The sequence below is a fragment of the Mus pahari genome, chromosome 4, assembly GCF_900095145.1.
Source record: "Mus pahari chromosome 4, PAHARI_EIJ_v1.1, whole genome shotgun sequence".
NCBI lineage: Eukaryota > Metazoa > Chordata > Mammalia > Rodentia > Muridae > Mus > Mus pahari.
The window spans coordinates 108,345,467-108,363,171 of record NC_034593.1 but is presented as its reverse complement, the minus strand read 5'-3'; the positions used below and the strand labels follow the sequence as shown (position 1 = coordinate 108,363,171).

Below are 17,705 nucleotides of genomic sequence, written 5' to 3'. Positions count from 1 at the left end.
ATCCTTCTAAAGAAGTAGCTGCCTCCCCCATACATGTTAGAAATGGCAGTCAGTCACTTCTGGTTAGGAGGTCACCTTTCTGATCCTCTCCGAGAACCAGAGTCCTTTCCTCCCTGTGAATTTGTAGGGCTAGAGACTTGGACTGGCAAGCTTTTAGAATGTTGCTTATTCCTGATCTAACCAACCATGGCCAAGAGGAGTCTGCCCTTGAAGTACAGTGGTACAGGGGAAAGACTCCATGTGGAGATGGTTTGGGAACTGGGAAAGAGAGACAGCATAGGGAGGNGATTTGTTTATGGATAGCACACAAGTGGTCACATCAAAATGCTTCATAATACAGTTTAGGGTAGAGGTCACCACGTCCAAGGCATTGCCGGTTGCAGGGGTGCCCTCTGTCCTCAATGGCAGGCACACTCAGCCCCTGCTTGCACTCTATGCTAANGNAGAGCTGACTAAAGTGGGAGGCAATTTGTTCCAGTATGGGACAGCTTTATTGTTAGAAAGTTGGTGGCTCTGCTCAGCTGAAACGTGCCTGCCTATAACTTTAATCCACTNTGCCTTGTAGAAGAAAAACATATAATATACCTAATTCCTCTTTGTAGAAGATAGCTCCTTATTTATTTGAAGATAACTGGTCTTTTCTTCTCTGATTAAACCTCGCCAATTCCTTCAAACCTTCTCTGGATGTCATAGATAGCTCTCATCCTTCATTATTTTTTAGTAGGTAGTTTGCTATCAAATTTCTACAAATATTCTGACTGCCAATGTAGAAAGTTCTGGAAGAATCACCTTGAGTCATCAGACTCAGTGTTCAGACGACAGGTAATCCAGCAGTGCTATTACTCCTTCGTGCTTCCATAAAGGCTTAGGAAACATTTACTGTTCACCAGATGTCTTAAATTACAGAAAAGCGGGGGCAGGAACCAAACAATAAATGTTACAAAATATACTAGAATATTAACATGTGCTTTGAGAAATTAATACTACAAACGGCAGTTGTAGTTGTTGGATGGTTATTGGTTAGCCAATCAGATATTAGCAGGTTGAAAGGTCCCCCTATCAGTAGCTGGTAAAAACAGAAACAGAAACTGCAGGACTTATTACTGCTCAAAGAATAGATTCTGAATATCTCTGGCCTTTCTTAGAAACATGGCAAACTCTAAACTACCCCAAAGAATATAAATTTGCTATCTGGTTGGATGCTTTCTGGTCATGCTTTTGTCCCCCACAAAAGCAAAACAAACAAACAAACAAAAACAATAACAAAAACCCATAAATGATCTGAAACAGTAACTGTTCAACTAGTCTCCTCCCTGAAGAGTTAATTCAAATGGTCCTGTCAATCACCTGGGCAGGGAAACATTTTCAGGAAAACTCTTAAGTTCCAGAGACTTTAGGTAAGCTTAAAGCCTACCCTAAAAATATAGGTTGATGCAATGGTCTCTCGGGCCATTGCCCGCTCTCATGCCCCACTTCACTAAAAATAGACTCTTATCTTTTACTCTGTGTCTCCTCTGAATTCTTTTGATAGAGACAGACATAAGGAGGACAATGGAGTTGTATGAAGGCCAGAGTGGGATCCTGATAAGATGGTCTGGGTATCCCTCTGAGAATTGGGCATTTGAATAAGGACTGAGAAATGAAGGCATTATCTGTCAGGGAGGCAAGAAATGTTTGAGGGTGAACAGAACAACAGCTTAGCTAAGACCCTAAAAGGAGACAGGGTCCTGTGTACCAACCACATCAGGAATAGTGGAGGAGGCTGATGCTTCTGGTGAGGAATGAACAGACAAGACAATTGCAAGGAATGAGGTCAGAGAGCCGACAAGAGGAACAGCTCCTACTAGCTTATAAACCTCTGTCAGGATTTTAGCTTCCACTCAGAGCAGTGAACTGAAATGGTCATGTGCTTTAAAATGATGTCCTCTTGTCTTAAGGAGAAGAGATTGCTGAGGCGCAAGACTGCTTTCTGTCTTCCTGTAGGCTTCTTTTGTGGTCTGTGTGGTGACTGGTGTCCATCAGAGCTCCATGCTCCTAATGAATACATCTGTACCATCATCAAATGTAAATTGCAGGGTTATTGATCTATCTCTGAAGCAATCTCGGATTGAGCGTAGACTGGCTTTGGATCTTACCAGAAACTATGACCACAGCTAGGAAGCATGACTTTGATGGGCTTTTATCCCAGAGCTGTAAAAGAAGGTCAAATGCACCCAAATTGCATGGCTATTTCACATGGGAAGGACGAATGAAAGTCCAACCATAACACCTCCACAGTCATAATATGGACATAAATACGATTTGCTTTCTTAATGCTTATTTTAATTCAGCACAAACGATCAGCAAAATCTGAATAGAAGCCAATGGGACTGTGTCACTTTTAGTTGAGTGCATTAATTTCATTAACAAGAGCGAAGATTTTAATTGCTTTAGGTCAGTGTCTTCATGGTTTCTTTATGGATATTGTTATGTTTGTGCATCTCCTTTTATGTAGAGCACTTAACACAGCAGGTTTTATAATTAAATATATTTGCGCGCGCGCGCATGCGCGCGCGCATGTGTGTGTGTGTGTGTGTGTATCTGTTGTGTATCTGTCTGTCTGTCTCTGTGTGTCTGTGTGTCTGCACATGTGTGGATGTTTATAGTATAGCACATGGGCGGTTGCAGAGAACAGTTTTAAGGAGTCAGTCACCTTCCTCCATCCTTTAGGTGTAGGAGATGAACCTCGGGTAATCAGATATGATGGCTTAAATGAAAATTGCTCCCCACAGGTTTGTGTGTCCATGTACTTGGTCTCTGGTGACACTGCTTGAGAGGTTAAGGAACTTTTAGCCTTGATGGAGGAAGTAGATTACTACGAGTGGGCTTGGAATTTTATAGTCTTAGCGCACTTCCAGGTCACGTTTCGACCATTGTGCTGGCAGTTGAAGATGAGATCTCTCAGCTTCCTGTTCCAAATGTCTGCTGCCATGTCTCCCACACCATTATGAATGATCCTTCTGGAACTGTAAGATGAAAGAAACTCACCAATAAGTCGCTTTTGGTCATGATATTTTATCACAGCAACAGAAAAGTTATACATTACACTTGTTAACAATCATTTTTTTCAACTTTGCTATCTTGCTGCCCTAGTATTTTATGTTGTTTTGCTTTTACCTATATTTATTTATTTGGGGGATATGTCACAGGATACTAGAAGTCCGAAGCCAACTTATAGGAACTTCTCTTCTTCTATGATATGTGTCTGGGGAACTGAGTATGCAAAGTGACTTTTGCAGTATAAGTCATCTGCCACTTGAAAATCTGCTCAATAAGAACAAAATGACATTCCCTTTCTTTTTTTACTAAACGTATTTGTTTATTCCCTTTATAACCTAATATCAGTCCTTCCTCTCTTCTCAGCACACTACCATGCAAGTCCTTCCCTCATCCCTCTTCCCCTTATCTTTTGAGAGGCAGAAGCACCCTCTGTGTGTCAACCTCCCCCACCCCCACCTTCACACATATCAAGTCACTGTGGGACTGGGCACATCCTCTCCCACTGAGGCCAGAAAAGACTGTCCATTTAGGGGTTCAGGATCCGCAGGCAGGCAGGCAGGCAGGCAGGCAGGCAACAGGTTCAGGAACAGCCCCTGTTCCAGTTGTTGGGGAACTCACAGTAAGACCAAGCAGCTCATCTGTTAAATATGTGCATTGGACCTAGGCCCAGCCCATGCTCAGTTTTTGGTTGGTGATTCAGTTTCTGGGAGGCTCCAGGGTCCAGATTAGTTGACTCTGTTGGTCTTCCTGTGGAGTTCTTGCCCTCCATCTTTCTTTCAACTCTTCTATAAGACTCTCTGAGCTCCATCTAATGTTTGGGTGTGACTCTCACCATGTCTTTCCATTAGCTGCTGGGTGGAGTCTCACAGAGGTCAGTTATGCTTGGTCTCTGGCATGTCCTAGAGATTGTCCTTTCCCAGCCAATCTCCCTCCTCTCTCCCCTGTTCTCCTTACATACGATCTCCCCTGCCCTTCCCCAAACCCCTCCCCATTCACTCTTCCATCCAGTTCCCTCCTTCCATCATTCTCAGATATCTATTTTGTTTCCTCTTCTGAGAAAGATTCAGACATCCTCCCTCGTGCCCTGCTTGTTATTTGGCATCTTTGGGTCTGTTGATCATAACCTGGTTATACTGTTCTTTACAGCTAATATCCACTTATAAGTGAGTACATACCATGCATGTTCTTTTGGGTCAGAGTTACCTTACTCAGAATATTGTCTAGTTTCATCCATTTGCTGTCAAACTCCACAATGACTGAGTAGTATTCCATGGTGTAAATATACCACATTTTCTGTGTCCATTCTTCAGTTAAGAGACTTCTGGGCTGTTTTCAGTTTCTAGCTATTACAAATAAAGCTGCTATGAACATAACTGAGCTAGCGTCTTTATGGGATGGTGGAGCATCTTCTGGGTATATGCCTACGAGTGGTATAGCTGAGTCTAAGGTAGAACCTCGGTCTTCTGAGAAACCAGCAAATTGATTTCCAGAGTGGTTGTACACGTTTGCACTCCCACCAGCAGTGGAGGAGTGTTCTTCCTGTTCCACAACCTCGCCAGCATGTGCTGTCCTTTGAGTTGAAAGCTTGAATGAGTAAGAGAATTTGGAGAGGTTGATTACACATCCATTTGTAATGTGGTTCCCTGTTTATGGTAATATTTGTTATTTAGGCTTAGAAAATTTCATGCATGTATCCAGTGTATTTTGGTCATATCCATCCACCACTACCTCCTTCCAGCTCCCACTACGGTGGGTGCCTATCTTTCATCGCTCCCAGCCTCCTGTCTTTCCTTTTTGTTGTTACTATTAACCTTTTGAGTGCAGTTAATGATGCTTCGATGAACATGGAGGTGGGACATCCACTGGTGTGTTGGCAACCTGCTGGTGGCCATGTCCCTAAAGGAGTGTGACTCTTACTCTTTCAGCAGCCCTCAACTCTCAATAGCTTCTCATTTCAAGGGTGGGGGTCTTGAGGCTCCTCTGCCAAGCCATGCTGGGGTTCTGACTGTCTTCACTCACGATAGGTCTTCTGCAGGTGATCACGGCTGCTGTGAGTGGATATGTATAGTGCCCTTGCTCATGTGCAGAAGTCTGCATTGCACAGCTTTCCTCCTCATTCACCAGCTTTTATGTTCTTTCTATCCTCTCTCTTGTGAGGAATTGTCTCTCTCTAAGCCTTGGAGGATGGGAGGTTAATATAGATGATTTAGCCGTAGCTGCCCACTCTCTCTTACTTATCTTTGCACTTTGACCAATCGTGAGACTCTGTATCAACTGCTGCCCACTAGGAAAGGAAGCCTCTCTGAGCCAAGCTGAGAGGAACACAAATCTGTGGGTCTAAACCTCAGTATTTAGAAGGCAGTTTGAAAGCATGACCAGTTAGCACAACAATCAATGGCAAAAGTTCCTCAGAGGTTCTGTGATCTCTCCAGTCATGTTTCACCATGTTTACAGTTTGGGGCATGACATTCCTCTCATAGAATAGGCCTTTTATTCAGCCAGAAAGTAGTTGGTTACCACCACAACGTTCATGCCACTATTGCATCAACAGGATCAGCGTTGGGTGAAATCATTGATGTCTTTTTCCCCACAGAAGCCAGAGTCACACACACACACACACACACACACACACACACACAAAACCCGACACAGCCTATTGTCATTGCTTTTGATTGCCCACCATAATTAGGGAATAAAACCTTATTGTTGAGAGCACCATTCCCTTTACATGCAGGACATAAAGCAAGCCAGCTCAACAGACCAGGAAGCTCCTCCTGCTGGCTACCTTACATAGTGATGAAAACTAGTTCCTTATTTATTTATTTATTTATTGTAAAATTATTCAAGAATTTAGTGTAAAAGCCTTACTCTTTCCTACTATGGGCCATTTAATTTAACAATTTAAATTATTACATGATTTTTTTTCTTTGCAACTTGCTTGACCTTAGCTTCCATTTGTGAGTGTTTGCACAAAGCCACATATGTTATGATATGGATTTTATATTTTATTTTATGGTTTATAGTGAAATGATGTTTTCTCCTTTGTATTTAACCTCCTCATCCCTCTTTTACTTTTCCATGTGATTTTTATTTTCAACCTCACCCCTAGTTTGAGTAGTCTGTAAGTATTATCATTCTGAAAGACTCAGATCCAATCAAAGGTATTGTATGTTCCTCCAGGAATAATCTTTATTACGTGCCCAATACAGGAAGGACAGCCATCTCTGCTGAACATTCCTTCAGAAAGCATGCAGACAAGCATTCCTCTCAGCAGAATACAAAGGAGGCAATGGTGCACTAAAGCCATACTTTGCTCCCTACGACCTAATCCCTCTCTTTCAATATAAAGTTTATTTTCTATCAAAGTAAAAAATTCGCATAGCTTTGAAAGCAAACAGTTCTGGATGATCTGCCAGGAAATAAGTGGAACCCAAACTACACCCTTTCTCATCTCCAAGTTCCATGACCCACATAGAAGTGACTACTCTGAAAACATTCACATTTCTCTGACTCTCCCAGTCCTCACCCTGGCTATCATGCTCACCCACCATTTTCTCAGCTATGGATTGTACACAAACTACTTACTGACTTTCCACTTTGAAAAAATACAAAATTTAACCCTAGTGTACTATAGTGCACATGTACACACACACACACACACACACACAGACATTTCTCTATAATTCTCTACAAAATTGTTCCACAATCTTAAGTTTGCATATACTATAATGATATTTCATTAAATTTTTAGTTATTCTGGATTTAAAAAAAAATCTGGTGTAGAAAAGATGGCTCGGCTCTTCTCTAACAGAGCTGATGACCTCTGACCAGAGTTGATCTCCAGAATCCACATGGTTAAAGGAGAGAGAGAGAGAGAGAGAGAGAGAGAGAGAGAGAGAGAGAGAGAGAGAGAGAGAGAGAGAGAGAACTGACTCTCGCAAGTTGCCCTTTGACCTCCACACATGTGCCGTGGTGAAAGTTCCCATACTTAGACACATACAATACAGGATAAATAAAAAACATCCTAAACTTTTACAAATCCCACATACATTTGCTTCTTTGCCTAAGCCTGCCAAAAATCATAAGTCTCGATGGTTCGGTGGATACACAGGTATCTCTGCGCTTTTCCTGGAGATCCTTTCCTGCAGCTTTTGCTCTCTGGCTCCACATAGGGCCTTGTTCATAGCTACGACCAGGGGCTTCTCTCACCTACATCCTGGCTCATATATGGAGTCTCAGGTTCTCAGGACCTGTATTTCCTTCTCTCTTGAGTACTGAAAGACACATCATCACAGGAGAGCTAAGAAGTGTGTATGGGGGAGTTTTATTTGTCTGCTAGTTTTGTTTTACCTGTAAGGCATCTAGAGGAATCACTTTTTAAAGATTTTTACTTAACATTACATCTATGTGTGGGGAAATGTGAAGGCAAATGCAGGTGCCCTCAGAGGCCAGAGGTGTCAGGTTCCCTGAAGCTGGAGTTGTGTACTGTGAGCCATCAAACACTGGGAACCAAACCCAGGTTCTCCGAAGGAGTGGGACAGGCTGTGCTGTTAACTGCTGAGCCATCTCTACAGTCCCAGAAGCAACTTCATTCTGTCTTTGTGTGTCAGTGACAGCATGGAAGAGACTCTTCTCAGTACTCAGGGTTGTGCTTGTCTCTCTTGGGGGCTCAAAACAAAACATCCTAGCACAGTGCTCCCAGGGCTTCGTTAAGTGAAGACGAGGTTATCTCTGCTCACTTATTTGTATAAACTTTTAATATCCGATTCAAGTGCTTTGCTCATTTTCCTATTGGATCATTGTTTTTATGTTTCCCTTTAGATTGCATTTTTATTTATTTACTCCGTGTCTGTGGTGTATGTGGGGCGTGTGTGTGTGTGTGTGTGTGTGTGTGTGTGTGTGTGTACACTCCATGGTCATCTGACAACTTATATGAGTGGACCAGCTGGATCCCATGAATTCTCAGACTTGATGGTAAATACCTTTACCTGCTGAGCGCTCTCTTGTTGGCCTTTGACAATTACTTAATTACAACAGCAATTGCTAATCTTTCTCCAAGGTCTTAAGTCCCATGTAGGGCAATTTGGTATCATCTTTCAGAATTAAAACCACTTTACTTAGTTCTTTTATTTATAGTAGTCATCTAGCAGATGTATTCAGGTGTGAAAAGTGACTTAGAAACAATGAAATTAGTTGCAAAATTGTTCACAAAATTAACATAAAGGCCACCTAAGGATTTGTCAGTATGTCTAGTTAAATAAAGTATGTTTTTTTTTCTTGCTGGAATACATAGCCATGTAGCAAGAACAAGACAATTCTAAACTCTATATGGTGTATTTTTAATCTCTTAGATCTCAAAGATACATACTTTTAAGTTACAAAATAATACTGACTACATAATGATCATCACCTTGGAGTAAAACAAACAGAATAATATTTTTGTCCGAGTTTAGGTTCCGATTGCTGTGATAAAATAATAACAAAAGCAACTGACAGAGAGGAAGGGTTTATTCCTCTTACAATTCTAGGTGACACTCTGAGTCACTGTTCTTTTGCTGTGAAGAGATACCTTGACCAAGACAACTTATATAACAGGAAGCATTTAATTGTTGTTTACAGTTTCAAGAGGATGAGCCCACAGCTTTCATGATGGGGAGTGTAGAGGCATGCAGGCAGACATGACCCTACAAACAAGAGGCAGAGAGTAAGACAGGGCCCCAGAGCCTACCTGCAGTGACACACCTCTTCTAACAAGGCCACACCTCCTAATCCTTCCCACCATTTCTGCTATCTGAGGAACAAGTATTCAAATATATGAGCCTTCTGGGGTCTGTCCTCCTTCAAACCACTGCACAGTCCATCATTGGTGGATGTCAAGGGAACAGCGATGTGAAGCAGCTAGTTCCTCCATGGTCAGAGCAGAGAGAGAGTGAAAGCCTGTGCATTCACTGCTCAGCTCACTCTACTCTCGGACAGTCCACGGCCCAACCCCAGGCAATGCTCTCACCCACAGTGCGGTGCACTTTCCCACTCAGTTACTGTGTTGGAGCCAATCCCCCACAGACATGCCCGCAGGCCAACCTGATGTAGACAGTCCCACACTGAGACTGTCCTCCCAAATGGTTCTAACTGTGTCCAGTTGACAGTTAAAACAACCATCATGGTGTCAATATAGGCATGAGAACATATCCGAAAATGTATGTAGTAAAATGGAAAGATGGGCGGCGAAGGGATATGGATGGCGAGCAGGATCCTAAAATATACGCTCTTTCTTCTTCTGGTAGATTTACTGGTACATAGTTCACATGCTCTGAAGTCATAAGCATCATGTTTCAGTTGAGTTTAAGTATATTTGGAAAACTGTAAAACCTTTATCACATGGCAGTTAGGAATAGCTTTCTTCATGTTATAGGGGAACTTTGTGCCTTTATATCTATTTTACATTCCCAGGTTCAGTGCTCAGCAACCTAGTGTCTGCCCCCTGTTTCTAATTGTTTCCCTTTTCCAGGGAGTTTACATAAGCTTTGACAGCTTTTGAATGTCCTTTTCTCTACTTTGAGCTTATATCATCTCTTCAAAAAAAAATACTATCTAACTGGTATATTATTATTTCTCTTGTCATACTGAAAAGTTAACTGATACTCCAGTACTCTAAGCAGACCAAGAATAAAATGTTATTGTTGTGAACATGGTCCCATTTCCTATTTTTATTGCAGCAGTATTAGACCTCATTTTGGCTTAGCTTAGGCTGAAATTTAGATTTAATGGTTGTTCATATAAGTGAAAATTTTTCTGTGAAAGGTCAAAACAGTTACCATTCAGGTGGAAAAGAACAAATCACTGTACTGAAAGAAGATCTGGGTATGAAAAGAATACTGTCCAGCCACTTCACTTTTTATTGCCCTATTCTCTTAGGACTCCATAAACATGAATTGAATCTTGTCAGCAATTTACAAGGGTTGGCCATCCTCCAGTGTTTAATAATCTAGCCCATGGTTAACCCACACAGGCACACAGATTGACATATGGGTGGGACTTTACAAATTTGCCGGTGACATTTCCCCTGGTTTATTCATCTGTACGAGTGCCAATCTAATTTCATTACTGACATGTTTAACCTTTGTGAAGAATCTCTGTACAGATACATCTATATGGATATGGACTGCCTCGAAAGTTCCAGAAGCCAAAAGTGTGGCCTGTTCCTTCTGCAGAGAATAGTACCAGTGACAGGAACAGCAACCAACCAAGCGACAATCAAGGCAATAGCAGCACCATTTCTTAAGCATTGACTGCGGTCAGGCAAGTCGTTTGGACACCAATTTGGATGATGACGTCAGTCTTAATCTCATTTTTATGAAACAATACTTCATCTTTGGGTTATGCTGACCATGTCCAGTGTCATGTAGCTAACAAATGGAACATCTCAAACTTGAAGTCAGGCTTTCATGAACATGTTTCTGTGGTATACAGCACACAGGAATACAGTCTTGTCCTGCTACCAGATGCTACAACTGCAGGCCTCTGTATCTGTTATTTCTTTCTGTACGCCCATCTTCTCCAAACAATGTCTGATAAGCCAACCTCACACTCCCAGTATATTAGACATAGCCAGACATTAACAATAATAAAAACAGAGTGACTGCACAAAACATACTCAGGAAAGACATGGGAATATGTTTCCTGTCTTGAAATACTTGGTTGCTTGTTCACCTCCAAGGAAGCATTTTAAAATTTCTTGACATATGACAATTTCTTGGCATATGGATTGCCAGAAGCTCTACTCTTGTGCTTTGGGAGTTGAGTTAACTAAGGAACTCCTGCACATACAAACCTTGAGATAATATGATAGCTAAGCCGATGAAAGATACCCGTGCATTGAATACGGTAGCTGTGAAGATAACATGTTTAGCCTTGCTACACTGAACACAGAGATGATTCACGTCCTGACTGGAGAGTGAGATGGGCAGGATTTCATTACACTTTACCTCAGAATGGTGCAAAATTTTAAACTTATAAATTATTTCTAGATTTTACACTTAATATTTCCCAGCCACGGTTTACCAGTGAACAAATGGCTGAAACAGAAACCTCAGGTAGAAGCCCAGAGGAGCCTACTGATGTGTGCTGATATGTTAGTATCATTCACAACTTTAAACCCTTATGTCTTTACTATATTTTAAAATCTAGTATTTATGTGTCTTTATCTGCCGTGTCCCCTTCAAGAACTACTTCACATATTTTCTACCGAAGTGTTGACTTAAATAAGCCAGCATATTGACTGTGTTGTGTGTTTGCTCTTATACTTTATTAGACAGAAAAACAAAGGTGGTATTTCAGTGAACATCTGACACTTCACAGAAGTTCTGTTCTTCTTGACACAGATTGTCTTCCCTGAGATAAAGCAATAACCAATTATCAGTGTTGATTGAGCCAATGTGAGGACGATGGAGAACGCATCCTGGATCCCCTCTCTTTGGGAGCATACAGATTTAATTGTTGAGTTGAAACTATGAGAACAAACCCACAACCCATGAAAAACTATTATTACTGGAAAAGATAATGGATCCTTTATGTATCATAAGTCAATAGTGCAGATAGAAGGGAGGTGTTACCGGAAATTAGGTTTTTAAAAAGAATCGACAATCCCTAAGGCAAATCAAGAATATTTGACCAGGTGATGGCTTTGAAAAGTTCTTAGCGCAACGGTGTACATGTGTGTGTGGTTGTTGTTGATTGCCTTTGAAACAGGGTCTCACTAAGTTGCTTCATCCTCTGGAGTAGCTGGGGCCAGGTTCTGACTTACCATTTAAAAATAATATACAATCTCCCATTTAGTGAAGAGAAATTCCAGGTAGTAAGGGCAAGGGGCTTCTTGAAGGGGACGCGACAGATCTGGAGGAGGCATGGAGCACACCTGGACAGACACAGTTGGTAAGTGTTGGAGGAGGTAGGGAAGAGCAAAGGGTGGTGCTGGCATTAGTGGCATGCCAGGAACATTTTCCGAAACCAAACTTTGTTGAGGCTCTGATACAAATACATTAAAGGAGAACGGAAAGCATGTTCTATGATATTAAGACCTTGAGTCCTATGGAAAAGAGTGATTTTTGTCTAGGCCGTTTTAACATTTTCATCCCCTGTAACTAATGCTAACTCAATTGGCCTCCTCTTTCCATATCCCCAAATGTTGGAATACAGGAAGGCTTTCTGCCACCTCGCTCAGCGTGTGGCCATTCCCATCTAAGGATCTTGAAATATGTTTTCCCTCACAGATGCACAATAATTACCAAGCCAAATGAGAATCACCTTTTCTTCCTCTTGGCCTGAATGATTCCAGGTTTGTAAGCAAACACCAAGCTGCTGAGCAGTCCTTATTTAGAAGATATTATATTTTCCTAAGCAATGGGGTCTTTTTGGCCAGGGGGGTAAGCTCTTTGAGGATGGAGAGTTTGCAAACGTGGTCCAGGATGCAGCTTTAAAGTCTTTTTCTCTAGGGCTGAGTGGGCGAAGGGTCCCCGGGCCGGGCCTGGGATTGGTCCTTTGTGGGTGGAGGTACTTATGCAGCTTGCGGTTGGAAGGAAGAATGGAAGCAGCGTGAGAGCAGCAGGGTTGCAGTCCGGGCTAGCCTGAGGCACACACGGCGCAGGCTGTCCCACTCACACCGCCCACGGAAGAGAAGGAACCCAGGCCGCCCCGCCAGCCAGCCAGCCAGCCAGGCAGCCACTGCAGCGGGCACGTCTCCGAGGGCGGGAGCCAGCGCGCGCGCGGGCGGGCGGGCGGAGGCAGCCAACGGCGGAGGCGCCCACTCCCCCGGTCCCTGTGCCCCGCCGCTCGTCTCCCGCCGCCGCCGGGCGCCCGCGCGCTCGGCTCTTTCCGCCGCCGCGCGCTGCCCCGTGCGCTCCGGCACCTTCGGCAATTTCCGTCGGGCCCCGGCCGCCATTTTCTCGCCGCTTGTGTGGCTCGCTGGCTGCGTGGCTCGGTTCTTGGGAGCGAAGCTTTGTCCGGTTCGGCAATGGACGGGTAGGTACCGGGAGCCCGTGAGGAGATGGGCGAGGGAGACGAGGCCGGCGGGGCGGCGGCCCGGGATCCGGGTCGGGTCCGGGGAAGCGGGGCTCCGGCGGCCCCTCCCAGGCCGCGCCGCCGTTACCCAACCCCCCGCCCCATCACACACACACACCCCTCCCCGGGCTTCCCTCGGCCGCTCCGGCGACCGGCGCGAACCGCGGCCGCGGCTGCGAGGCCCCGGGGAGGCCTCGGGGCTGCTGTGGGGACGCGGGGCGGCCCGACTGCGGGGGATGGGGCGGGAAGCCCGGGGCGGCCCTGCCCCCTCGGGAGCCATGTCGACGCCGCGGGGAGACCCGAACCCTGGGGTGGCGGCGGCGGCGGCGGCGGCGGCGGTGGCGGTGGCGGCGGTGGCGCGGGCGCGAGCGGGCCAAGCGGCGGAGGCCTGTGCGGAGCGGGAGGCCCGCCATCCCCGGCCTCGCCCGAAACACCGCGGCGGGAGCGCCGAGTGGGAGCTGCGGGGAAGGGGAGGGCGCGTGGCGGCGGGAGGGAGGAGGGCACATGTCACACTCCTTTGTTTTCATCCGAGTCTGGGAGCGGGGGCGGGAGGCCATCGAAATGCCTCTACCACCACCACCACCACGGCAACAACCAGAAAAATTCGCGGCTCGGCCCAAAGGGCCCAGAAATTAAACCATAAACAAAAACCAAGCCCCATGAAGTGTTGGAGGTAGCATCAGTCACATGGGCGAAGGCCACAAGCCATGCAAGGCAGAGACAACAGATAATCCGCACGGGGCTGGCCTTCCCCCGCCCCCTACTTTGATTAGTTTCTGGAGGAAAAAAAAAATATAAATAAAAACAAACAAACCCTCACGTAGAGAGGTGACATTTGTACAGCATTGTGATTGTGATTGTACTACAGGTCACTGAATCGCTCACTTTGACTATCCAGAACAAACCCTCCCCGAGGGTCCCCAGACCTTAGAGTCCTCACAAGAAAAAAAAAAAAAAAAAACACAAACAAACCCCCCCCCCCCCCCCCAAGCAAACATGGAACGTGGATCAGAGTCGTCTTGCATCTTTGAGAGGCTGGGGCGTGAAGACAGGAGGATGCTGAGTGAGATGAGAGAGCTGTGAGAAGAAAAGACCAGGCTCCCCAATGTCGCGCCCTTGTTAACTCCACATCCCCAACGACCCAGTTCAACTCATTCTTCAGAGAAGCGGGACACAGTTCACAGCCCACAGAGGGGAAGGGGCACTAAAAGACCCAGTTAACATGAGCCTTTTATTAAAATGAGTCTCGACTTGAAGAGTCTAAAAAAGTAAAATCCGAGTTTATTCAGTCGGTTATCAGTCTAGAGTTAGTTATCTGGTGTTTTAAAAGAGATAAAAAGGCTTTAAAAAATCATTGCCACAAATTACCTTAATGGGGTATTATTTACTACAGGAAATGTAGCTTCAGACATGTGAATTCTCTCCAGATGATTTTCCAATTCCCAGATTCTGTTTAGGTTACCAAAGAACTCATGTTGCTGATGTCAGTATATACGCACTGTAGGAATAGTATAGTGTTTCTGCATTTTCATCTTGCTGTTAAAGTTTCTTAAAAATGATCATAAAACTGACTGAAACATCTCATGGTTCAAAGTTATTTCTAAAAATAAAAATCCAGGTGTATAATAGTTAAAAAAAATTATCACTGAGCATCTGTGTATTGCCAGGGCCTGGATAATTTATGAAGATCTTAAAAGTTTTAAAGTTAAGCAGTGATCATTAGAAGAATAAGAGGTTGACACTTTTATTTTTTCCTTTACAGAATTGTCACTGAGGTTGCTGTTGGTGTGAAGGTAGGAGATGACATTTGAAAGTAAAGTGGAAACTGGGGATGTTGGATATAGTACCATTGTAAAGAGTGGAAAATTTCAGTTAGCTTTGACAACAAAAGCCAAGCATAAAATATTTCCTTTAATTTGTAAAGTTAAGAGTCTATAAACAACTGTACAGTTGGATATTGTTAATGACTGTGGTATGTTAATTACTTGATAATAAGCTGATTTTTTTTTTTAAACCTCTTTAAGTAGTGTTGTTTGTTAGTTAAGACAGTTTGACTCTGATTAAAGTGAAATGTGTGTGTTAGGAATGAATCACACTGGTAATCAGTTGTCCTGACTTCAAAGAAGAACACAGTTGCTTTAAGTACTTTCAACTTGAGTTGCTGAAGAGCTTTCTTGTGTAGGTCCTCCCCCCCCCCCCTTCTTGGGTAGAAAAACTGCCCTTACAATTGACTCCATGCCTACCATCTGGTACTTCCTTGAAGGCATAGACCTTTTAATGTCTTGGTGCATTACAGATTGTTTGGTTGCAAGCCTTTCTGCCGTGTTAGGACAGATTCTTTGTCTTTTAACCCTTGCCCAAGCCTGTAATAGGATTTCTCCTGTCCCTCAACCTTAATTATAAGTATAAATATAAAACCCCATACATATAAATACCCTTAGGAGAACTGTAAGTGTACCTGGTTTAATGAAGTTGACCTTCGGTATTTTTCTTAAACCTTAAAAAAATTATGTTCATGATGGTTTAATCTTCAGAATAGGTTAGGGATTTTACTGTGTTTTCTGTGATAATTATCTAGAGGCCCATGCTTTAATATTGTGTAGAACATTTAGTTTCATTGACAGTCATGTTTTTCAAGTTGAGATAGTAAGAGCTTTGAAGTCAGGAGTAGGTCAAGAGTACAAAATGTCTTGATATTGTAGTTATTATCCAAATAGATTTCTTGTGTGAATTATATAAAAGAATAAATGGTTACAAGGTACTTTGTCAGAATGAGTTAACTGATTACTCTGTGGTCTGTCTATTACTAGAGGATAAGTTATAAAAATGAGTTAAGTAATAGCTCTGTTACTTAAAAATTGTATAAAAATATTCACTACCCATTCTAAAATGTTTAATATACAATTTTGTAAAGTTAAAGTTCCATTTTTTTTTATCATTTTCTATTATATTGGTTAAATTCTTAATATTGTTTGCAGAAGTTTATACAAGCACTTAAACTTTCTTACAAGTAAATAGTTGTAAAGTAATATATGTGCATTTTTAAAATAATTGAAAATGTAGCATACATTTCTTCTTGATTCACAGTTCAGTTAGGTGTAGATGTGTTAAGTTTTTCACATTTTTAAAAATTACTGATTTGCACATTACCATGCATTTCTTATTTTTTGTAGAAATACATTGTGTTCTGACACATATCTTGACCTTTTCAAATTTTTATTTTGGTATGACATAAATTGCCTGTATTTAAAGTATGAAATGTTTCGTGTACACACACACACACACACACACACACACACACACACACACACACGAAGCTACTACTACACTCGAGGTAGAAGCCTGTTACCCATAGGACTGTGCTCTTGCCCCTCTGTCATCCCCTTTGCCTTTCCTTTCCCCAGAAGCAAGTGATCGCTTTCACTACAGATTTGCTTGTATTTTTAGAATTTTAAATAAATGGACTAAGGGAAGTCTTCTGTGGTATTAGACTCAGCAGAAGCTTTTAAGTTATTTACACGGTATTAATGTTCTCTTCCCCACTGTTTGCTTAGTATCATCATGCTATATGGTAACTAAAATCCTGGAGTGGGCATTTGTGATCATTTCTGCACGTTTTCGTGCACATATGCTTTTATTTCTCTTGGGGTCCATTGTTAAGAATGGCTGAATCCTATGTTGGGCATATGTCTAACTAACTGAGAAACTGCAGCCTCTTTCCCGCGGTGGTTGCACCATCTTGCCACCGCCAGGGTAGGAAACTTCAGTTCCTCCAGAGACTTCTCAGTGCGATTAGGGTTTAGTGGGTGTGAAGTGATAATTTAATTGTGGTTTTAATTCTTATTTCTGTATGGTATCTGTTATGAGTATTTTCAGTGTGTCTTTTGCCGGCTGATGTTCTCTTCTTCCTTTTGTTGTTTTTTGGGTGGGTGGGGGACAAGGTTTCACTGTATAGACCAGGTTAGTCTCCAGCTAGAAGTCTGGCTGTCTCTTCCTCCCCAGTGCTGGGATTAAAGGCTTAGACCACCATGACTAGTGTATTATAGTCAGGGTTCTTTAGAGGAAGAGAATTTATAGAATGAATCAATGCCCACCCCCCATATATACATATATGCATGTGTAACTTTATTATTAGAGTAGCTTATAGGTTGTTGTCGTAGGATTTCTATTGCTGTTAAGTTACACTGTGATGGAGGCAACTCTTATAAGGAAAACATTTAATTGGGGCTGGCATAAAGCTTCAAAGGTTTAATCCCATTATAGTCATGGCAGGAAGCATGGTGGCATGCAGGTAGACATGGTGCAGGAGAAGAAGCCAAGAGTTCTACATCTGGATTGGCAGGCAGCAGAGAGAGAAGTGGGGGGAGGGGGGCAGGGGAGGAAGAGGGAGGGAGACAGACAAACAGAGAAAGACATAGAGAGACACACTTAGACTGAGACGGAGAGAGACACAGACAGACCTGGTTTGAATATTTGAAATCTTGAAGCCCATCCGCAGTGACACCCTTTCCTCTAACAAGGCCACACACCCTCCTTTCAAATAATAGCTTTCCCTTTGAGTCTATGTGGCCATTTTCGTCCAGATGACCACAGCTGTGGTTCTGTTAGTC

The 17,705-nt window shown here is 43.1% G+C and overlaps 1 protein-coding gene across 1 annotated transcript in view; it reads left to right on the top strand.

The window, feature by feature from the left end:
* The first annotated feature begins 12,905 nt into the window (after positions 1 to 12,905).
* Positions 12,906 to 17,705, top strand: part of Ptbp2 (polypyrimidine tract binding protein 2) — a 66,608-nt gene continuing 61,808 nt past the window's right edge. The window contains exons 1-2 of the mRNA XM_029537184.1: positions 12,906 to 13,056; positions 14,858 to 14,888. Coding sequence (XP_029393044.1) covers positions 13,049 to 13,056; positions 14,858 to 14,888 — 39 coding nt within the window. The 5' untranslated portion in view covers positions 12,906 to 13,048. The remainder of the gene's footprint in view (positions 13,057 to 14,857; positions 14,889 to 17,705) is intronic.